Source organism: Salmo trutta, chromosome 4 (assembly GCF_901001165.1).
Source record: "Salmo trutta chromosome 4, fSalTru1.1, whole genome shotgun sequence".
NCBI lineage: Eukaryota > Metazoa > Chordata > Actinopteri > Salmoniformes > Salmonidae > Salmo > Salmo trutta.
Window position 1 is genome coordinate 1,257,041 of NC_042960.1, and position 24,372 is coordinate 1,281,412.

The 24,372-nt window shown below is 43.3% G+C and overlaps 1 protein-coding gene and 1 long non-coding RNA gene across 2 annotated transcripts in view; one reads left to right on the forward strand and one right to left on the reverse strand.

The window, feature by feature from the left end:
- LOC115190219 (von Willebrand factor A domain-containing protein 7-like) overlaps positions 1–17,600 on the forward strand; it is a 31,791-nt gene extending 14,191 nt beyond the window's left edge. The window contains exons 6-18 of the mRNA XM_029748719.1: positions 2,188–2,319; positions 2,444–2,630; positions 2,885–3,054; positions 3,202–3,314; positions 4,356–4,472; positions 4,684–4,872; positions 5,406–5,538; positions 6,385–6,537; positions 9,579–9,671; positions 14,351–14,619; positions 14,797–14,930; positions 15,139–15,298; positions 15,794–17,600. Coding sequence (XP_029604579.1) covers positions 2,188–2,319; positions 2,444–2,630; positions 2,885–3,054; positions 3,202–3,314; positions 4,356–4,472; positions 4,684–4,872; positions 5,406–5,538; positions 6,385–6,537; positions 9,579–9,671; positions 14,351–14,619; positions 14,797–14,930; positions 15,139–15,298; positions 15,794–16,195 — 2,252 coding nt within the window. The 3' untranslated portion in view covers positions 16,196–17,600. The remainder of the gene's footprint in view (positions 1–2,187; positions 2,320–2,443; positions 2,631–2,884; positions 3,055–3,201; positions 3,315–4,355; positions 4,473–4,683; positions 4,873–5,405; positions 5,539–6,384; positions 6,538–9,578; positions 9,672–14,350; positions 14,620–14,796; positions 14,931–15,138; positions 15,299–15,793) is intronic.
- Positions 17,601–23,183: 5,583 nt separating this feature from the next.
- Positions 23,184–23,855, reverse strand: LOC115190245 (uncharacterized). Its single transcript, XR_003877162.1, has 3 exons — positions 23,766–23,855; positions 23,433–23,542; positions 23,184–23,342 (listed from the first exon to the last, which is right to left on the reverse strand). It is a non-coding gene; the product is annotated as an uncharacterized LOC115190245 (long non-coding RNA).
- Between the last annotated feature and the right edge of the window lie 517 nt (positions 23,856–24,372).

Here is a 24,372-nt window from a genome sequence, read left to right on the forward strand (position 1 = left end):
AATGGAAGTCCTTTAAACTGCAACACATCTACACTATTTATATAAGGGGATTAGGCTATTTCACCCACACCCGTTGCTGACAGGTGTTTAAAATCGAGCACACGGCCATGCAATCTCCATAGACAAACATTGGCAGTAGAATGGCCTTACTGAAGACTTCACTGACTTTCAACGTGGCACCGTCATAGGATGCCACATTTCCAACAAGTCAGTTTGTGAAATTTCTGGCCTGTTAGACCTGCCCCGGATAACTGTAAGTGCTGTTATTGTGAAGTGGAAATGTCTAGGAGCAACAATGCGAACTGGTAGGCCACACAAGCTCACAGAATGGGACCATGTGCTGAAGCGTGTAAAAAACGTATGTCCTCGGATGCAACACTCACTACCGAGTTCCAAACTGCCTCTGGAAGCAACTACTGCACAATAACTTTTCATAGGGAGCTTCATGAAATGGGGTTCCATGGCCGAGTAGCCTCACACAAGCCTAAGATCCCCATATGCAATGCCAAGAGTGTTGTAAAGCTCGCCACCATAGGACTCTGGAGCAGTGAACATGCATTCTCTGGAGTGAAGAATCACGCTTCACCATCTGGCAGTCCGACGGACTAATATGGGTTTGACGGATGCCAGGAGAACGCAACCTACCTCATTGCATAGTGCCAACTGTAAAGTTTGGTGGAGGAGGAATAATGGTCTGGGGCTGTTTTTCATGGTTTGGGCTAGGCCCCTTAGTTCCAGTGAAGGGAAATCTTAACGCTACAGCATACAATGACATTCTAGATGATTCTGTACTTCTGAATTTGTGGCAACAGTTTGGGGAAGGCCCTTTCCTGTATCAGCTTGACAACGACCCCATGCCACAAAGCGAGATCCATAGAGAAATGTTTTGTTGAGATTGGTGTGGAAGAACTTGACTGGCCTGCACAGAACCCTGACCTCAACCCCATCGAACACCTTTGGGATGAATTGGAACGCTGACTGCGAGCCAGGCCTAATCGCCCAACATCAGTGCCCGACCTCACTAATGCTCTTGTGGCTGAATGGAAGCAAGTCCCGCAGCAATGTTCAAACATCTGGTAGAAAGCCTTCCCAGAAGAGTGGAGGCTGTTATAGCAGCAAAGGGGGACCAACTCCATATTATTGCCCATGATTTTGGAATGAGATTTTCGACGAACAGGTGTCGACATACTTTTGGTCATGTAGTGTATTTGTATGCGTTGTAGAAACTACTGGGGGCTTGCAAATTGGCTTGTCTCACTGGTGATGTGTTGAGGTGTAGTGATATGTTTTGGGGAATTTAGAGATATCTTTCTATTATTTTGAATGACAATGAACAAAAGTATTTCATATATTGTATAGAGCAATAAAAACAAAGAAGTTTAATAAAATACTTATTTTATTATGAATATAATGTGTCCCTCAGTTTTGTCATTTGTGTTACCCCCTTGAAAATCACAGATGAAACAGATATACAATGACCTTGAGCGTTCGAGCCTAGTGGTTAGAGCATTGGGCCAGTAACCAAAAGGTTGACAAGGTAAAAATCTGTCATTCTGCCCCTGAGCAAGGCAGTTAACCCGCTGTTCCCTGGGCCCCGAAGACGTGGATGTTGATTAAGGCAGCCCTCCGCACCTCTCTGATTCAGAGGGTTTGGGTTAAATGCGGAAGACACATTTCAGTTGAATGCCTTCAGTTGTACAACAGACTAGGTATTCCCCTTTCCGATGGCAAAGGGTTATCTGGGTAGGGTTTATGTTTAAAAAAATTATTAGCTAATCACACCCTTTTAGTATGACATACATTTGAGGATTCCGTGGATAATTTGGTGTGTCTCATTCCAATGTGTCACTTGGTGTTAGCCAATTTAAATGTAAAATCATTAATCACATAACTAGTAAATCATTTTTAAAGATTTGATGACATTTGAGCATTTGTGGCCTCCATTTCAGAAAATCCACATTTACTTAAAATGTCTCATTGGTGTTACCATCATTGATGTTACTACTCCTACTGGTGGCAGAATGTTATTATAATGGTTAAAATTATTTAAAGTTATTAAGGTCCCATATTAGTTCATTTAGAATGGGAAGATGTACCCAAATGCATTCATATAAAAATACATCTAATATGTTTTTTATGTCACCGTATTTAAGAACGACCCTTGAAAATTGTGTTTTGATTTTGTAGATGTTAAAACCCCGACCTGCAGTGACTGTGCCAATGGGGGGTTCTGTTCCAACTCCATCCTGCCTAACATTCTTAATGAGAAGAAACTCACCTCTGGATACATGGGGATCTTGTCCTCAGCTAAGCCTAAAGGTACACACACACACACACACACACACACACACACACACACACACACACACACACACACACACTACCTTCCCCAGATACCCACACACTCTCTGTATAACACCCATCATCACCTCTCTCCTCCCAGGTAAGTGTAGTCATGGCGGTGCAGCTGACCTGACCAGCTCCAAGGCTCCTCGCGGGGGCATCAGCAAGGACGAGCGTCGCTCAGACAACGTGGCCCTGCACACCGCTGCTGTCACCGTGGCAACGACCGCCACCCTCCAGCTGCTGGACGACATCCGGGGCGCCGCCGGTGACAACAACTACCTACGGTACGGAGAGGGGTAGAGGGGGGTGAAGGGGAGGAGAGGGATAGAAGGGGGTGAAGGAGAGAATAGGGGTAGAGGGGGATGAATTGGACAGGTAGAGGGGGGAGAGGAGAGGGGTAGAGAGGGGTGAAGCAGAGGAGACGGGTAGAGGGGGGTGAAGGGCAAAGGGGGGTGAAGGGGAGGAGAGGGGGGGAAGAGGGAAATACCCATGTTAAAGTTACTCACACTCTTTCTCTCTTTATCTCTCTCTCCCACAGCTTCATGGGCGTAGCGCGTTCGTCAGTAGTTGTTTTTGTGATCGACACCACGGGGAGCATGAGTGATGACATCCTTGAAGCCAAGAGAGTTGTCTATGAGATCATCGACAGCAAGAAGGGAACGCAGGATGAGCCCTCCCAGTACATCCTGGTCCCATTCAACGACCCAGGTAAAGCTGGCTTTACACTCCACCAAGCATTCTCCTTAGCAAAACCTCATTGACAAACTCTGGCATTCATCGAAATGCTGGTGCGGTTTGTGGTTAAGTCAGGAAGTGGTTAGTGAGCACTGTGTGTGTGTGTGTGTGTGTATGTAGAGTTCGGACCCCTGATAAAAACGACAAACCCTGATGTTATGAAAGCAGAGATCGCTAACCTCACGGCTAATGGAGGCGGAGACCTCCCTGAGATGTGCCTATCAGGGCTCCAGGTACAGTGATTGACATGACTATCTTCCAATCAGGTTTCAGATATAATACCTTTCTCTATAGTGCACCTGACAATAAATAAAGACATGAAATACTCTCTCTCTCTCTCTCTCCCTCTCTCTCCCTCTCTCTCATTTCAATTCAATTCAAGGGGCTTTATTGGCATGGGAAACATATGTTTACGTTGGATAAAAAGTGAAACAAACAATAAAAACAGTAAATATTACACTCACACAAGTTCCAAAAGAATAAAGACATTTCAGACGTCATATCATGTCTATATACAGTGTTGTAACGATGTGCAAATAGTTAAAGTGCAAAAGGAACAATAAATCAAAGTAAATATGGGTTGTATTTACAATGGTGTTTGTTCTTCACTGGTTGCCCTTTTCCTGTGGCATCAGGTCACAAATCTAGCTGCTGTGATGGCACACTGTGGTATTTCACCCAATAGATACAGGAGTTGATCAAAATATGTTTTTTTTTTAGAATTCTTTGTGGGTCTGTGTAATCTGAGGGAGAAGTGTGTCTCTAATATGGTCATACATTTGGCAGGAGGTTAGGAAGTGCAGCTCAGTTTTCACCTAATTTTGTGGACAGTGTTTACATAGCCTGCCTTCTCTCTTCTCTGCCTACTGCGACCTTTCTCAATAGCAAGGCTATGCTCACTGAGTCTGTACATAGTCAAAGCTTTCCTTAATTTTGGTTCAGTCACAGTGTTCAGTTATTCTGCCACTGTGTACTCTCTGTTTAGGGCCAAATAGCATTCTAGTTTGCTCTGTTTTTCTGTTAATTCTTTCCAATGTCTCAAGTAATTATCTTTTTGTTTTCTCATGATTTGGTTGGGTCTAATTGTGTTGATGTCCTGGGGCTCTGTGAGGTCTGTTTGTGTTTGTGAACAGACCCCTGGACCAGCTTTTCTAGGGGACTCTTCTCCAGGTTGATGGCTTTGTTATGGAAGGTTTGGGAATCGCTTCCTTTTAGGTGGTTGTTGAATTTAACAGCTCTTTTCTGGATTTTGATATCTCTCTCTCTCTCTCTAGTTGGCGCTGACCGGTGCCCCTGCGTCGTCCAACATCTATGTTTTCACAGATGCCATTGCTAAGGACATTGAATTGAAGGAAACGATCGTGGCCCTGATCAGGAGCACTAAGTCAACCGTGAGCACTTCCTCAAATACTTCCTGTTTTAGAAGAAAACATTTCCTGCAATTCAGGATTGTATTCTTTAGGCCACACAGTAGCAAAACGCAGCAAAATGCGCAATTCCTTTTGGACAAGTAGTCACTGCCTTTTTTCTTTCTTTCTTCGTTTGGTGCCTAATGAATACGACCAGGCAAACTCTCTCAAACACACCTATGTGTCTCTCCAGGTGTCTTTCTTCATGACTGGTGATGGTGATGGTGCTAGAAGGAGGAGGCGTGGAGTAGAGTCCAGCGAAGCTACATTCGAGACCTACAAGGACCTGGCGCTGGCGTCTGGTGGTCAGGCAATCAGTGTCACCAAGGAAAATTTGCCCCAGGCCACTGACGTCATCATTGACTCCTCCACCTCTGCTCTGGTGAGTCAACACTGGCGGCCATTTTGTTTTGGATCCGTTTTTTATTTTAAATCATTCAAAACTTGATGAATGAAAAACAAATATGTGCTTAATGAACTTTTAAAATGCCAAGGCATGTCAAAATAACATAACATAATATCATAGCATAACATAGCATAGCATAACATAGAACACTGTAGCATAACATACAATAACATCACATAACATAAAATAACATAGCATAACATAGCATAGCATACTATAGCTTAACATAAAATAACATAGCATAGCATAACATAGCATACTGTAGCATAACATAAAATAACATTGCATAACAAAACCAGTAATCCCAGCCCCGTCCCGCAGGAGGCCTTTTGCCTCTTGGTAGGCCGTCATTGTAAATAAGAATTTGTTCTTAACTGACTTGCCTAGTTAAATAAAGGTTAAATAAAGTTTCAATAAAATTCATTAAATGAAAACAGTAGGTAACTATTTCTGTCACTTCCACTTTCTCTCCTCTCTCATTCTGCCCTCCTCCTCCTCCTCCTCCTCAGGTGATAGTCCTACAGCGAGCGAGGAACCCAGGCAGAGCTGAGACATTCTCCTTCCTGCTGGACGAGTCTCTGAACAACATCACCATCTACATCACTGGAAAGTCCCTCACCTTCACTCTGAAGAACCCTGCAGGTAGGAATCTCAAACATCACTGGAAAGTCCCTCACCTTCACCTTGAAGAACCCTGCAGGTAAGAACCTCAAACACCTAGACAGATCTAAGGTAAGGTTTTAGGTAAGGGTTCACCTCACAGAGTAGGATGACTTTTCCTCTGGACACTGACCTAAGGTCAGAAGTGGAAATCTTGGTTGCTGCCCTATAGCCAGCCGGTGCGATGGGGATGTGTGAGCAGTGGTGGAAAAAGTACTCAATTGTCATACTTGAGTAAAAGTAAAGAAACCTTAACAGAAAATGACTCAATTAAAAGTGAAAGTTATCCAGTAACCTTGAGTAAAAGTCTAAAAGTATCTGGTTTTAAATATACTTAAGGACAGTAGGAGAAAAAGTAATCAATAGTCATACTTGAGTAAAAGTACAAAGTAAAAGTAAATGCTATACATCAAATTCCTTATATTAAGCAAACCAGATGGACAGACAGGGGCACACTCCAACATAATTTACAAACACAGTATTTGTGTTTGTGAGTCCGCCAGATCAGAGGCAGTAGGGATGACAAAGCATTATATTGATAGGTGCCATAATTCTGTCCTGCTTGGGCATTCTAAATGTAACGAGTACTTTTAGCTGCAGGGAAAATGTATGGAGTAAAAATAACATTATTTATTTTAGGAATGTAGTGGAGTAAAAGTAAAAGTAATCAAAAATATGAATAGTACAGTAAAGTAGATACCCCCAAAAAACGACTTACTTAAGTACTTTACACCCCTGTGTGTGAGCCAACCAGGCTTGAATCTGTTCCACCAGGTATGTTTGACTGGCATCCTGCAATAATCCCATTTCACCCTCCTTCCCCTACAGGTGTGACCCAGAAACAGAATGAGGCCAACGGGAAACTGGGGACTGTCCAGACGGTGGGTAACCTCTACCGGGTCCGTCTGGCCACCGACAACCCTACGGGATTATGGGAAATCAGCATGAACTCCAACCAGCCCTACACACTGAAGGTCACGGGTGAGTTACCATAGAGATAGCCTATTCTGTTTAATTATGTGTGTTATGCTCATGCTCAACACTAGAGGGCAGCCATACAGTACCCAGACCTGGGTTCAAAAACTGTTTTTAAATCATTTAGAATACTTTAAAATACTATTTAAAACCATGTCAAAACGATTTAACAATTGAACCCAGGTCTGGAAGAGCCATATAGAGAAGGGAGAGAATACAGCCCTCACTCACTGTGTCTGTCTGCAGTATGGTCTCATAGACTAGATGTAACATAGTAAAAGTAAATCTTGGAAACTCAAGTTAGTATGATATGTTACGTTTACATTTTGGTATACGTTTGGTATGGTTACATAAGACAGAAGGTTTCTTAAGGCAAAAACAAAAAGAGGGTGGATGGGTGTATAATGCAAATTGTCTAGCAACCCAAAGGTTACGTGTTCAAATCTCACCATGGACAACTTTAGCATTTTAGCTAATTAGCAACTTTGCAACTACTTAGCATGTTAGCTAAACCCAACCAGAACCATAACCCTTTTAACTAACTCTTCCCCTAACCCTAACCGTAGCTATTTGACCTAACTCCTAACCTTAACCCTAATCCAGGGGTCTCCAACCTTTTCTAGCATGAGTGCTACTTAAACAAGAAATGTAAATGTCACAAGCTACAACATTTTTATATAGCTTTCAAATAGACGCATTCTTGTCATGTCCCCTGTGACTCTTCCCCGGGCCTTTAATGTACAAGAGAAAGTAAAGCTCTGTTTTCTGTCACTGTATCTGGTAAAATAATGGTTAATAAACAACTGTCAATTATTTTTTTATTTATTATTTATAGATTATTTTCCAAATTATGTTTTTTCAGTTTTATTTCTTCTAGTTTTAGAGTATACTTTTTTTCACTCTCAAAATTACAATTGTTCGTAGAGAAACAACAAAGGGGATGTTCTGAGTCCATGCCAACGAAATAACAAAGGGGAATGTTCTGAGTCCATGCCAACGAAATAACAAAGGGGAATGTTCTGAGTCCATGCCAACGAAATAACAAAGGGGAATGTTCTGAGTCCATGCCAACGAAATAACAAAGGGGAATGTTGAGTCCATGCCAACGAAATAACAAAGGGGAATGTTGAGTCCATGCCAACGAAATAACAAAGGGGAATGTTCTGAGTCCATGCCAACGAAATAACAAAGGGGAATGTTGAGTCCATGCCAACGAAATAACAAAGGGGAATGTTGAGTCCATGCCAACGAAATAACAAAGGGGAATGTTCTGAGTCCATGTCAACGAAATAACAAAGGGGAATGTTCTGAGTCCATGTCAACGAAACAACAAAGGGGAATGTTCTGAGTCCATGCCAACGAAATAACAAAGGGGAATGTTCTGAGTCCATGCCAACGAAATAACAAAGGGGAATGTTCTGAGTCCATGCCAACGAAATAACAAAGGGGAATGTTCTGAGTCCATGCCAACGAAATAACAAAGGGGAATGTTCTGAGTCCATGCCAACGAAATAACAAAGGGGAATGTTCTGAGTCCATGTCAACGAAACAACAAAGGGGAATGTTCTGAGTCCATGTCAACGAAACAACAAAGGGGAATGTTCTGAGTCCATGCCAACGAAATAACAAAGGGGAATGTTCTGAGTCCATGCCAACGAAATAACAAAGGGGAATGTTCTGAGTCCATGCCAACGAAATAACAAAGGGGAATGTTCTGAGTCCATGCCAACGAAATAACAAAGGGGAATGTTCTGAGTCCATGCCAACGAAATAACAAAGGGGAATGTTCTGAGTCCATGCCAACGAAATAACAAAGGGGAATGTTCTGAGTCCATGCCAACGAAATAACAAAGGGGAATGTTCTGAGTCCATGCCAACGCTTGAATCACATCTGAATTTTCAAAAATATTTGTAATATATTTTTGTTGTGTAATTCCACTTTAATTGCGCATCTGGCCCTTTAATTGCATATCTAGCAAGTGAGGAATGTGCCATCTAACTGGTCGGTCTAATGATGGTTCTGTACTGCTACTGCTCATTTCATGGCAAAGTTTGCAAATAACAAATTGTAGATACATGTTTTTTGTTAATGACAGTTTGCAGTGGAACACTGCAAATTGCATGTACTTTCAGAATTGTTTGGCGAGCTACTCTTAGGTGGGCTGCGAGCTACTGGTATCCCTAACCCCTAGCCTAGCTACCATTAGCCAGCTACTTAACATTGTTAAGTTCTCATTTTACAACTGCGACCTGGCCAAGATAAAGCCAAGCAGTGTGACACAAACAACAACACAGAGTTACACATGTAATAAACAAACGTACAGTCAATAAGACAACAGAAAAAGTTGATATACATTGTGTGCAAATGGCGTGAGGAGGTAAGGCAATAAATAGGCCATAGTAGCGAAGTAATTACAATTTAGCAAATTAACACCAGAGTGATAGATGTGCAGATGATGATGTGGAAGTAGAAATACTGGTGTGCAAAAGAGCAAAAAAAGTAAATAAAAACAATATGGGGATGAGGTAAGTAGATTGGATGGGCTACTTACAGATGGGCTGTATACAGCTGTAGCGATCAGTAAGCTGCTCAGATAACTGATGCTTAAAGTTTGTGAGGGAGATATAAGTCTCCAACTTCAGTGATTTTTGCAATTTGTTCCAGTCATTGGCAGCAGAGAACTGGAAGGAAAGGCGGCCAAAGGAGATGTTGGCTTTGGGGGTGACCAGTGAAATATACCTGCTGGAGCGTGTTAACCACCTAGCCAACGTTAGCCACAACAATTTGGAATAGTAATATATCATAGGTTTTACAAATTTGTAACATATTGAATGTTTTGTAATTTCGTAACATATTTACAATTCTAACATATTGTACCAATTGCAATTTGTAACATATCACCCGAAATGGATGATGGACATCCACAAATTAAGACATAACATAGGAAATATAACACTAAATGGAGTGTTCGGATTTACGTACAAAATAATACAAAATTGTGAGACCAAGTCGATGTGTGTTCATGCGTCCGTGTGTTTGTCTCCAGGTCAGAGTACCATTGCCTTCATTTATAACTTTGTGGAGACCTTCGATGGACCTCACCCAGGATATGCCCTCATCTCTGGCCGTCCGCAAGCAGGTAAACACTACAACATCATCTTAAAATCATTATCATATCAAGCAGGTAATCTGTCAATCATAATTTTACTATGGCGATGTCATGACAACATAATCTACTTGAATGCAGCTGCGATTTAAAACACTAGAACCGCCTGGCCTTTCAGCATATAAATACCCGCTAGAGAATGTTGGCGTCCATTTTAGCATATCCATCAGATGCATATCAACCTGCAAGGTGTCCAAACATAAGCTCCAACGCTTGTTAAATATTGCATAAACTATTTTAAAGTATTCATTACATTTAGAAATATTTGTGAAAATATATATATTTCTGTAGTTATTTGTTTAGATAGAGTCCAAGGATATGTTTTGTAGTATTCTACAAAGTCCTCCAAGAAATGTAGGCCTATAGCCTATTTTCGTTTCCCTTACAATAAAAACATTAGTGTAATCCATTTTTCCACTTTATTTGTAGATTCGACTATTAATAGAGTTATAATAATTAATGAAGTCCAGTTGTAGTTTTTTTGTCAAAGTAAAAACCAAAAAGCTTCTGCTGATGAAAATAATAATAATAATATAACTAGCCAGGTGCGCATGTGAAATTATTTTCTGTATTCCTAAACAAAAGCACCAGCGCATGAACAATTGTAAAGGATGAATTGCATAAAGAAATATTCATGAAAATATATGAATGACAAGATATAAAAACAGTCATTTGTTGATTGTATCAGACACAGTATTGTGCCCGTATACCCGTGCCTTTAGCATGAATCAATATCGTCTTCTCTTTATGCTTCAGGTCCACAGTCCTCACACAGCTTTCAAACAAATCGTTTGCAGTGAACAATGTTTTCACGGGCCTTGTTTCATGTGCACCTGCCGACTTGACAGTGTGTCTTCTTTTTCCCAGTGGGAGCTGGGGAGCTTGGGGAAGAGGGAGAGCAGGACACGCTGCGGCCTTGGTGGCTTCTTACTTAGCGTTCACGTGGTTCTCACGAAGCACACATGCCAGCTCCGTGATGAAATCTCTCTTGCTGACTGTCTTGTCGAGGCATTGTTTGTACAACACGTGCGCGTTGATAGCGGTCATGTCGAGCACGTTGTAGAACACCTCAACAGGCCAGCGACGAGTACCTCCTTTTACAGAGTACAGTCTTGTCATCTGGTCGAGTGCATCCACACCAACCTATTGCATTAAATAAAATAGAATATAAAATGTTAGAATTATATAATAATAATAATAACAATAACAATAATATGAATGTAATATAATATTTGGTGTTTGGCTATCTGTATATGGAAGAGATACATACCTTTGTGCAATTGTAATCTGTCAATGTCTCCGTATTCTTCTTCTGGTCACTGCCAATGGCAACAGTGGGATGCATGGTGCTGAAGATGCAAACAAACACTCTTATTTCTTTACCAGCTGTACACCGTGAGTGTTGCTTTGCCTCTCTGCATCACTGATGTGAGGACAGCTCTGCTGGTGTGTTGTGTTGCGCAGAGGGGGGCAGCTCCCGCCTTTGTTTGTTCATTGTTCGGAGCAGCCTAGTTTTCTTTGCGATCAACTTTTCTGCCAGGGAAAATGATTTGAAGAAGTTGTCCATGGTCACATTTCTACCTTTGCCCATGTAAGGCTGCACGAGTCTCAAAACCACAGTCTCAGACAGTCGCTCACCGGGACTCTCTGAAGCGGTTGCGTGGCATCTCTCGGGAAAAAGTCCACCCCATCCATACCTATCAGACCAAAATGACTCCACAGCCATGTTCTCTACGCCATATGCTCCGCGGACATACAAGCAGGGGCGAAAATCTGATATCAACTTTGGAGGGGACAATTACATGAAATTTTCTCAAGAGCAATTCCTGAGGGGGACACCAAAAGTAGTGCTGTAACACATAGCCTACATTGTAATATGGTAAATGTATATTGAGGAACCAAAGAAATAAGGTGTTTGCCGTACTCCTAACTACCGGTACCCAAAACTACACAACTAATCACAACAGCAATACCATTGCCTTTAACAAATCTTAGTTCAGTCACCAGTTTAAGTTGAGAGTGGGGGTATCCATGGCATTTTCCAATTATGTTCCTATATTACAAGTAAAAAAAATTGAGAACCTTTCATAATGTTGCCAAACAAAGACTCAACAAACTTACCTGAGACTCCCTGTCTCTGCCAGTCTGTCCCTGCATATCTGTCCCCAACTCTGCTGTCTGTGTGCCATCTGTTGCCTGCTCTGCCTAATGATATCATTGTGAAACATTTCCATTAGAATTTCATTTCTTTCTTCTGAACATTTTATCAACTAGTCTTTGAGATATTAGGCTACTAGGGTTCTTACTATGCGTTTTGGTGTATTGAAAAATACTCTGATGTCCGTCTTTTATTTTTCTGCCATTTTTCTACCTGGCTGGCTGGCTACACACACAGTGTGTAGGTTATTTACAGTAGGAGATGGGCTTCTATCATCTTCTATCATTCTATTTGGGCTTCGATCTAAAAGGTAGCTAGCAAATGTGAAACGGATTAAAATGACAAGAGTTGACAGCTGTATGAGTTCACCATTTACACAACATATGCTGCAACCTTTTGTAATTTTAATAGTTTGTTTCATATTGGCTGGCTTCCAACAATAGCTGAATTTGCAAAGCTAGCGAGCACCAATTCAGTTTCAGTGGTGTTTTCTATAATCTTTGCTACCCGGGTTAAATAAGGGTGAAATAAAATAAATAAATAAAAGTTCCCTTGCGACAATTTAGCTTTTGCAACGAGACCATTAAATATATTTAAGACAATGGTAGAAGAGAGTGTAGTTCTGTTCAGTTTGGACTTCAGTTTATCGCTAACCTTATCACAGGGACTTTGAAGCACTAACTTACATCATCTGCATGCTGATCTTGGAATAAATTGACGATAGCAAAGATTCCATCTTTGACGACGCCACATAAATGGAATAGGTACTAGCTAGCTTAATAGTTCATATTTGCGCGCTAGCTCTGCATATTCAGCTAGTGTGTGTGCGCGATTGACTGGATTAACCTCACGTCAGTTACGTTCATTGAGTGCCTTTCAGACAGTAGACACGACCCCTCTGTTACCTTGCCAACTAAGGAACTGGCAGTGGATCAAACCATTGTGAGGCAAACGGTGGGGGGGGTCGCAATCTTTTGAAACTTAAAAACGTGCTATTAAGTGTGTATAATCAGCACAATTGCTTTCATTGCGTATTATTAATATTATTTAAATTACATAGTTATGTTTCAGTGATATATTGGGGGGGACAAATCATATTTTTCACAGGATGGGGGGGTGGTGTCCCCCCCGGGATTTCCGCCCCTGCATACAAGAGTGCAATACATGTCCTAAATGTTACATTTTCATCATTCAACTCATCATTATACTATTAAATTAAACCAACCTCTTCACCCTCCTTACCATTCAGTTAGGCCTAATTTAAAAGCAATTGTGAAGTAAGGTGCACAGTTATTGCCCGTTCCATCCATTTGTCACTCATTCAGTAGGCTGGCATTAATTGCTTCTCTGGATAGAGTCAAGGATATATATGTTTAGCATTATTCTAAAGGCCTACTGCATTTAACATTTAAGTCATTTAGCAGACGCTCTTATCCAGAGCGACTTACAGTACTGAATGCATACATTTCATTTCATGCATTATTTTTTTTTTTTAAATGTAAATGTTTTTTTGTACTGGCCCCCCGTGGGAATCGAACCCACAACCCTGGCGTTGCACACACCATGCTGGCATTGCAAATACCATGCTCTACCAACTGAGCCACAGGGAAGACCTGTAGCATGTTTTCGTTTCCCTTACAATACAGTTGATTAGTAATATTAAACAGTCCCATAACAGCTTCTTTTTACAAAGTTTTTTTGTGTGTGTGTTAAAGCCGTTAGATGCAGTTATACCAAAGTGCACATCGTTTTATCACGGGCGACAAGTTTTGCGTTCACTGCATTCTCTATCGGAAGGTAGGCTGGTCCTTTTTGATGTATTGTAGGTCAAAACATTGCATTCTGTTAATTTATAAAGTCAATATGCAAAAACTGCATTTACCTATAGACATATCACAGGTACTGTATGACCTGCTCTTGATAACTCTTGAAATTCCTTCCTTCAATCTTCAGAACACTGTACAGATGGATGCATTGGTGCCCTTCGGGCAACTCAGATTGTTGGTTGAGGAACTCTACTGAGCAAAGCGGTTGTTTTTCATGATTCATGTTTTGTATTTAAAAAGCATTTGTTAGTGTATTTCCTATGCTCCCATGCTGCCTTGATTGTACAATTGTTGTCATGCAGGGATCACTTGTAAAAGAGACCTTTACTTTTCATAAACATAACAAGTCGTTACTACCTATAATCAGTCATAAAACGTCATTACTACCTATATTCAGTCACAAAATGTCATTACTACCTTTAATCGGTTACAAAACGTCATTACTACCTATAATCAGTCACAAAACATAATTGCTACTTATAATCAGTCATAACATGTAATTAATTATAATTTGTCATAATGTATCTGAACCTAGAACAGTTACATAGCCACACCCTTCAAGATCATTTTCATCCTCTCTCTCTTCCTCTTTTATCTCCCTATCCTTATACTCGTCCTCCTCTCTCTCTCTCTCCCTCTCTTTCCCTCCGTTCCTCCTCTCCTCTCAGGTATGCCTGCCATGTTGTTGGTATCGGTGTTGGGCAGGAAGGGCCCAGCCTCTGTCAAGGTGGCTGACATTGCCTTGGTGACAGTGTCAGGGTCAGAGGTCGTTGGCGGTACCCTGGAAGACATGGGCAACGGGGACTTCCTAGTTACGGTAACCAAGGTCCCTGCAGGGGAGTTTGTGGTGCTGTTGAACGGGACAGACGTGGTCTCCTCCACCGTGTTCCAGAGACAGTCCACCACTCAGATGTCCGTCTCCAAGGTTACCATCAAGGTAAGTGATGCTGACACACTTCCTGTTTACATTGAATATCGGATTTCATTTGTAAATCGTGAAGGAGTCTATATTGCATATTGAGATAGTGTTAGACAAAAACCATGGTCATAGACATTTTCAAAAGTGGACCTCACAACAACTACTCAACAGATCTTCTTCTTCTTGTCTTCTCAGGCCGTGGTGGACAGAAGCATGGAGCCTGGTAAACCCTTCACCCTTCCCTTCACTGTCATGACCGACGCCACTGGAGGCAGCTACAAAATCAGTGCCAGAAATGACCGAGACTTCAAAATGAACATCCCTGGCAGGTAGGGATCAGGGCTGGAATATCAAAGCCAGAGGCTGATTCCAGATCTGTTTGTACACATTGGCCATAGGAGCAATTTCAGCATAAACAGATTAGGGACCAAAACAGATCTGTTCAAAATCAGCTTCTCCTCCATGCTGGCAAAAACCTTAATAAATATTGTCCTCTCTTGGCATAATTTGTATTGACAATTAATGCTATCTTATCAGCATCGCTGTGACCACCGGAGGAAACGCCACCGGTGAACTGACCATCACCGTGCCCGCCAACACACCTTCGGGAACAGATGTCACCTTAACCATCGAGGCTGTGGCCCCCGGGGCATCCGACTCCAACTACGCCGTCCTGCGCCTCTCTGTTGTCACCAAGGTAACCTCAGATATATGTACAGATATAGTAGATATGCTAGAGAGTAGAGGTATAGATAAAGATACACTAGAGACCTGAGAGGCCTATATGAGCTTTGTCCACCATATGGGCTGTCTCCACTATATGGGCTGTCTCCACTATATGGGCTGTCTCCACTATATGGGCTGTCTCCACTATATGAGCTGTCTCCACTATATGGGCTGTCTCCACTATATGGGCTGTCTCCACTATATGGGCTGTCTCCACTATATGAGCTGTCTCCACTATATGGGCTGTCTCCACTATATGGGCTGTCTCCACTATATGGGCTGTCTCCACTATATGAGTTGTCTCCACTACATGGCCTGTCTCCACTACATGGGCTGTCTCCACTATATGGGCTGTCTCCACTATATGAGCTGTCTCAACTATATGGGCCTTCTCCACTCTATGGGCTGATCACGGTGTCTGTCTCTCTCTCTCTCTCTCTCTCTCTCTCTCTTTCTCTCTCTGCAGGTGACAGATTTCACCCCTCCCCAGTGTGAGATGGTCATCGTCTCGTCGGTCGACTGCCCAGCTAACCCAGCAGCCTGCAGTTCCAACTTCTGGCAGCTCTCTGCCAACCTGACCGACGGTGTCAATGGCACGGGCATCACCAGCCTCAAACACCGCCAGGGAGTGGGCAGCCTCACCCACACGGACCTAAAGCAGACGGTTGTTGCAGCAGCGTTCAACGCTTCGTGCTGCTCTCTAACAGTGGAGCTGGTGGCGGTGGACAAGGCCATGAATGTCGGCACCTGTCGGTTTTCCATCGTCCGCAACGCGGGACCGCCCTCCATCGCTCTATCCCTTCCACTGTTTGTGTGTCTGCTGGTCTCTGCCCTCTTCACTACATCCCTCAGAGACCTACTTATCTGATTTTAACCTCATGGATTGACTGACTGCCAACCCGATACTACCTCTTAAACTTAAAGGAGAAGAGACATTTCTCAACCAAATTTCTATTTTTGATGTAAATGGCATGTTATAGAAGGGTTCAGAATACCGGTTTTGTGATTTCACATGTTTTTTAGAACTTACCCCAAATAGCAAATCACTTCCTCATCCTCGTTGTGTAGTATGGGGCTCTGAAAAAACATGAACAAAGGCTCCAAAAACACCCAAATATGTCCTTTTAGAAACGGCAAGGCTCTCAGTATAGGGATGCAGGTCTTTAGATGTTGTACACATGAAATTGTGCCTTTCAGAACTTTATCCGCAATATTATATTCCCTTTTGCGCCACTCGAGACGTTTCCCCTGTCCTATATTGAGTGCTTTGCCTTAACTTTCTAAAGACCAACAATGTTTTATCCATTCAACAGGAGTGGATGTTGTCTTTTTTCAAACTTTCTTTATTTCATCAAACGATGATGAAAATTGATTTTTTTTATATATAAATGATGATTGCCAAATAATGTTGAAGGTATACAGGGCACGTGATGTTATCACTTAACTATAAAGCTCCCCTCTACATTTAATTCTAAATGCCTACTGCTTGCTAAAGCTATTTCTCAACTATAAACACCATGTGTCTTTGCAGGATCCTTGTCCTGACTTTCCAGAATCCCTAAATTGCTTCGCCTTGCTTTTCTGATTGGCTGGATACAAGTTTCAACATCCAATTATTTCAGATATACTACAGTGCAAGTTTCACTATGGCACCCTGGAGATACGTTGGCACATGATGATAATTATTAGAATATGACAAGTATCAGTCAATTCTTGCATTCTATTCATGCTGGCTTTTGCCTGAGACATGAAACAGATAGGTCGGAGGGCATACAGGCTATCACCAATGTATTTATTGCCAATTTGCATAAATGGGTAATGGGAACACTCCAACCACAACCTTTTTATTCAACCCTATAGGTGTGATGTCATTACGTCCAGCTGTTTTTATCGACACAAGACAGTTCAGTGGAAACGCGCCGTAGCAGGCAACTTTCTAAATGTCTACAAAACATCACTGGACAAGTTAATGGAAACATAGCTAGTGATGGCGCAATTGGGCATCAGGTTGCTGTATGATATGATAAGGAAAGCTAATATGTTTATTAACACCTATCCAGGTGTTGTTAGATCTGGCAGGCACCTGCAAAGTTTTCATCTGGGAATGTTCCCAAGGCCACCGCGAAAATGAATGTTTCTTGTGTAAAGAAGTGCCAGCAGCTTCTCTCTAGGCAATTTCTCAACATGTCATTTGCACTGTAATATTAATGTTTTAATTTTTGTGTCCAGTTTACCTCTCTGGCATGAATAAAAAGCTCTGCTTTCCTGCTGCATTTGTGACTCATGTTATTTGTTTTGTTATGATACGGAGGTAGTTTAGTAGCCTTGTGAAACCAGCCAGGGCCCGGTTTCCCAAAATAATCTGAAGGCTAAATTCATCTTCAGAACCTTCGTAGGAACATTGTTTAATCCCAGCTGTTTCCCAAAACCCGCCGTTATTAACGTTGCACTTGAAAACACTCGTAGTGTAAGGCCTGCCTCGGACCACACGTACAACAGCTAAGTGTGCCATTAAATGTTTTGTTGCTCTCCCGTGTCACTTTATACACCGAAGATGACTGCTAAACATGGAATCACGTGTTTTGTCAATTTCTCTGTGAGTGAGGATAACTTTAGAACAAAGTTGACTACAAATATAAAGATGACTGCATTCAAATATAAATACATTAGGTTATATGTCTATTTCAATCATATATTCATGTTCAATCTATTTTCATACTTGTAGCCTATGCTACTGTCTGTCATTTGTCTCATATTTAATGATGTGTAGCTTAATTTGCGCAATGATGTACCAAATCTGTGACATCACATCACCACTCTGGAACAACATGACATCACCACTCTGGAACAACATGACATCATCACTCTGGAACAACATGACATCACCACTCTGGAACAACATGACATCACGACTCTGGAACAACATGACATCACTGCTCTGGAAGAACGTGACATCACCACTCTGGAACAACATCACCACTCTGGAACAACATGACATCACCACTCTGGAACAACATGACATCACTACTCTGGAACAACATGACATCACCACTCTGGAACAACATCACCACTCTGGAACAACATGACATCACCACTCTGGAACAACATGACATCACTACTCTGGAACAACATCCCATCACCACTCTGGAACAACATTCCATCACCACTCTGGAACAACATGACATCACCACTCTGGCCAATTCCCCACCTGGCTCCACTGAAGGGACACCACTACTTGATAAGGGCCATGTCATGGAGTCCAACATACCAATGTCTTTAACCAATAGACATTCACTAAATGTAGCATTCTAGCTTCATAAAATATTTTCTACTTCCTGATTGACTACTATAAATCCACCCACTCTGCAGCATCAAATCATCACCCTGACCACTTATCCTAGCCTGTCGGCCCTAGTAAACTGCAGATGACGGAATACAGCCCTGTACATTGTGTAGTGTGGTCCTCTGTAGCTTGGTTTGTAGAGCATAGTGTTTGCAATGCCAGGATTGTGGGTTTGATTCCTGCGACCCACATGTGAAATCTTTGCACACGTGACTATAAATTGCTTTGGATAAAAGCGTCTGCTAAACGGCATGTATGATTATATCATGTAATAGTTATTTAATAAAAGCATGGTTCTCATTACAATAGGGTTGGATTCTGTTATCAACCAGTTTATGAGGGCAGCCGTGGGGGGTCTGTGATTTAAAAAAATATATATGTTATTCATTTACAAGTCCAAAAATGTATGTACCAATCGCAGACTGTAGCTTCAAACTTTATTTTTAATCCCCTCTTCAATGTTCCCAGCTTTTCCATTATGGTGACATTAATGAAGTCCATACATCCACTATTGTAATAAAGATGGAAAATAAGCAGAACTCATGTATGGTTAACATAATGAACAGATTATATGAGGATCAAGAGGATGGAACATTAAAACACATGAAGATACACGCATTATGAGTTTAAATGGATGTATTATCGGTTTAATGCATTATCATTTTTGTTATTCATATTTTTTTAATATTTCATTTAGAAATAATAAAACATTCAAACGCAAAACACAAACCCAGATTGGAGTCTACCTACATGTGTATTTATCCTGCTGTTTTTACCAAACCAATGTCAATTTTCATGATAAAGAAACACGTCCTCTCTGACTCCATCTAGTGGTGGTTATTATGATCTTCACTGTATCAACTGAATATACTGTTATCAGTTATCAGCTGCTATCCCTGACCCTGTGACCTGTCCAACACAATCCCTTATTAACCCTTTAGAGTCATATAATATTACCATGACAACAGAACAGATACACACCTCACCAAGGGGGCCTGGGCAGAACCCTCTGATACTGTCCTTGTCCCCTCCCCTCTGTCTCCTGCCCCCTCCACTCCCAGGGGTACAGCAGGTACTGTGTGTGTGTGTGTGTGTGTGCACGTGCGCGTGTGTGTGCGTGTGTGTGTGTGTGTCTGCAGACTGGGGTCAAAGTCAAAGAGGTGAATATGGGTTGGTAATCTGTGATCAGGGCTGTGACACGACAGGGTTTCCTAGGGACATCATAAGGGGCTTCGCCCTTTAACTGCTGTTATAAAACTAAGCTGCGCTTCCCAGCTAAGCAGAAAGCATGAGACTGTGAACTTGTAAATACAGTATAGCCCATATTAAAACACACACACACATATTAAAACACAAGCAAATACACACATGTAACCTGTGAACATATGATGTTGCCATGGAAACTGTTAGGCTAAAAAAAGGCTAATCCTTTTGCAATTATGTTAGCACAGCTGACAATTGTTGTTCTGATTAAAGAAGCAATAAAACTGGCCTTCTTTAGACTAGTTGAGTATCTGGAGCATCAGCATTTGTGGGTTCGATTACAGGCTCAAAATGGCCAGAAACAAATAACTTTCTTCTGAAAATCGTTAGTCTATTCCTTTTCTGAGAAATGAAGGCTATTCCATGCGAGAAATTGCCAAGAAACTGAAGATCTTGTACACCGCTGTGTACTACTCCCTTCACAGAACAGCTCAAACGTGCTCTAACCAGAATAGAAGGAGGCCCCAGTGCACAACTGAGCAAGAGGACAAGTACATTAGTGTCTAATTTGATAAAGCTGCCATGAAATACTGACTTTTTCATTTGTAAATCATTATTATAACCCAAATTAAACCTTTGGTTTATACATGTCTACAACTCACAATTATTATTAAACTGTGTAAGAAAATGAAATACATAATATACATCTCAATTTCCCCAAGAGACATATTCTGAACTTTTAAACAAAATTGTAAACTCTTTGCACATACTTATGCTACTTTCACATAACAAAATACAATGTCCGTGTCAGTGTATTCATCCTTAGATGCTGTGGGGAATGTGTTATAACATGTACATGTTCCCCGCTGTAGACAACTGCTGAAGGCTCTGGGCTAAGGTGCGTTGCTGGAGACCTCGGGCTGAGGTGCGTCGCTGGAGACCTCGGGCTGAGGAGCGTCGCTGGAGACCTCGGGCTGAGGAGCGTCGCTGGAGACCTCGGGCTGAGGAGCGTCGCTGGAGACCTCGGGCTGAGGAGCGTCGCTGGAGACCTCGGGCTGAGGAGCGTCGCTGGAGACCTCGGGCTGAGGAGCGTCGCTGGAGACCTCGGGGCTGAGGAGCGTCGCTGGAGACTCAGGGCTGAGGAGCGTCGCTGGAGGCTCCGGACTGAGGAGCGTCTCTGCAGGCTCCGGACTGTGGGCCGTCTCTGCAGGCTCCGGACTGTGGGCCGTCTCTGCAGGCTCCGGACTGTGGGCCGTCTCTGCAGGCTCCGGACTGTGGGCCGTCTCTGCAGGCTCCGGACTGTGGGCCGTCTCTGCAGGCTCCGGACTGTGGGCCGTCTCTGCAGGCTCCGGACTGTGGGCCGTCTCTGCAGGCTCCGGACTGTGGGCCGTCTCTGCAGGCTCCGGACTGTGGGCCGTCTCTGCAGGCTCCGGACTGTGGGCCGTCTCTGCAGGCTCCGGACTGTGGGCCGTCTCTGCGGCTCCGGACTGTGGGCCGTCTCTGCAGGCTCCGGACTGTGGGCCGTCTCTGCAGGCTCCGGACTGTGGGCCGTCTCTGCAGGCTCCGGACTGTGGGCCGTCTCTGCAGGCTCCGGACTGTGGGCCGTCTCTGCAGGCTCCGGACTGTGGGCCGTCTCTGCAGGCTCCGGACTGTGGGCCGTCTCTGCAGGCTCCGGACTGTGGGCCGTCTCTGCAGGCTCCGGACTGTGGGCCGTCTCTGCAGGCTCCGGACTGTGGGCCGTCTCTGCAGGCTCCGGACTGTGGGCCGTCTCTGCAGGCTCCGGACTGTGGGCCGTCTCTGCAGGCTCCGGACTGTGGGCCGTCTCTGCAGGCTCCGGACTGTGGGCCGTCTCTGCAGGCTCCGGACTGTGGGCCGTCTCTGCCGGTTCCGGACTGTAGAACGTCGCCGGAAGCACTGGACGGGGAATTGTCGCCGGAAGCACTGGACGGGGAACTGTCGCCGGAAGCTCGGGACGGGGAACTGCGCTGGAAGCTCTGGATGGGGAACTGTCGCCGGAAGCTCTGGACGGGGAACTGTTGCCGGAAGCTCTGGACGGGGACTGCGCACTATAGGCCTGATGCATGGGGCTGGCTTTGGAGGTGCCAGACTAATAACACGCACCTCATGACTAGTGCGAGGAGCAGGAACAGGACGTACTGGACTGGGCAGGTGCACTATAGGCTTGATGCATGGGGCTGGCTTTGGAGGCGCCAGACTATTGACACGCACCTCAGGGCTAGTGCGAGGAGCAGGAACAGGACGTACTGGACTGGGCAGGCGCACTATAGGCCTGATGTGTGGGGCTGGTTTTGGAGGCGCCAGCCTAGTAGCACGCACCTCAAGGCTAGTGCGAGGGGCAGGAACAGGACGTACTGGACTGGGCAGGCGCACTGGAGGAAGAGTACGAGGAGCAGGAAAAGGATACACTGGGCCATGAACCCTCACCGACAGTCTGATGCTTGCAACTTGCATTACTGGTCCTGGCTCGATGCTGGCTCTAGCATGGCACCTGTGATGAGCTTTCACCAAGCGCACCGGGCTGTGTACGCGAATGGGCAAGACCGTGCGCACTTCTGCATAGCACGGTGCTCTCCACGCCAAACGCTCCCCATAATAAGCACGGGAAGTTGGCTTAGGGCTCACCCCTGGCCCAGCCAATCTACCCGTGTGCCCCCCCAAAAAATATTTTGGGGCTGCCTCCTCTCCTACTGAAATGGATGAGATGGAGGATATAATGCCTCATACCTCCGTTGTTCTGCCTTAGCTGCCTCCAGCTCCTCCTTCGGGCGCTTGTACTCCCCAGCCTGGTGCCATGGTCCCTTTCCATCCAATATCTCCTCCCATGTCCACGACTCTAAGTAGCTCTCCTGTTGCTCCTTCCTCCGCTGCTTGGACCTTCTTTGGTGGGTGGTTCTGTAACGGCCGTCGAAGGGAGTAGACCAAGCCGCAGTGGGTTGAGTGCTCATAATTAACTTTATTTTAGAACACTAAACAAAACAAGAAACGAACGACAACCAAACAGTTCTGTCAGGTACACGAAACACTAAACAGAAAATAACCACCCACAAACACAATGAGAAAAAAAAACCCTGCTTAAATATAGTCTCTAATCAGAGGCAACGAGATACAGCTGCCTCCAATTAGAGACCAATTCCAAACACTACCAACCTAGACATAGACAACCTAGAATCAACATAGAAATAGACTAACATAGAACATAACCCAAAACCCCCAAAACAAACACCCCCCTGCCACGCCCTGACCAAACTACAATAACAAATAACTCCTTTAACTGGTCAGGACGTGACATTAGCTGCTCGGTATTCCGCTGTTCTGGGCTGTTGGCTGGTGTTTGGAGTTAGGGTAAAGCCGTTAGTACAAAACCGGAGAATAGCATCTGTTTCATCTGCTCCTCCGAAGTTGTTCAGAGTCCCTAATGCATCATGTACACCTGTTTGTTGGCTGTCCACTGTAAACACAAAAATAGCTTTTAAAATAGGGTGCCCACTTTTTGTTTTTAATGTATAAATATTATTATGGATTTTATTTTTGGATTTACGTCGAAAATAGTGTGATGGTGAAGGGCTACGTAAAGGACCGGGCGCAGTTTGCTTCTGAGAATCCCCGTCTAACGCTGTCGGTTGCCAATCAATTATGCCCAGGTAGCCTCTGGGTATCATACATACGTTAGATAATATTAACAGGTATTTATACGAAATATATACATTTTAACATATTACCTAAAAATCATTGTCCATCCGTTTTAGAATATCGGTAAAAAACAACAACATATATCTCCTGTTTAATATTACAATAATATCAAATGTTTAATATCCATACAATTCCCTGATAATACCTCTCCAAATCTAATATATTATTTTCACTAACTCACCTTCAGAAAGCTCCATTAGGACGGATTCATCGATGATCTTTTAGCTGTTCGGGGCTGATAACTCTTCGGGGCTGTTGGCCTGGAGTCTTGAGTACTCTAACGCTTTGAACACACCGACTCTGTCTTTCCATCACTGCTGCATAACATTTTGCGCAGCTAGGCAACAATACTGATGCAGATATCTTTTGCAGATGGTCGCATGCGGTTGGACACATGGAGAGAATCATTTTCGCAGTATCCTCAAAACCTTGTCTTTTTGACACAACTGCTGACAGCTACAGGGACATAAACACAAAAAATGCTGCTTGGAGAAAAGTGTCCACGATAGTAGGATTGCCAGGTCAGATTAGTAGTGAGCTTGTGCTTGATGTGGCTAGTTAACGTGAGCTAGCTAGCTAACCTTGCTTGCTAACCTAGCCAATGAGGTGTGTGTGTGAAAGAAATAGTCATGTAAATTATGCTAGTTCCTACCCCTGATAACTTTACCAAATAATCATGTTTGAAAGAGTGTGAATGTCAGATAAATAGTAATAGAAATTGTACATGCTCTTGTTGTTCTCTTACAGATTACAGGCTACACATTCATTTTTTTTTTAAATGTTTCCTG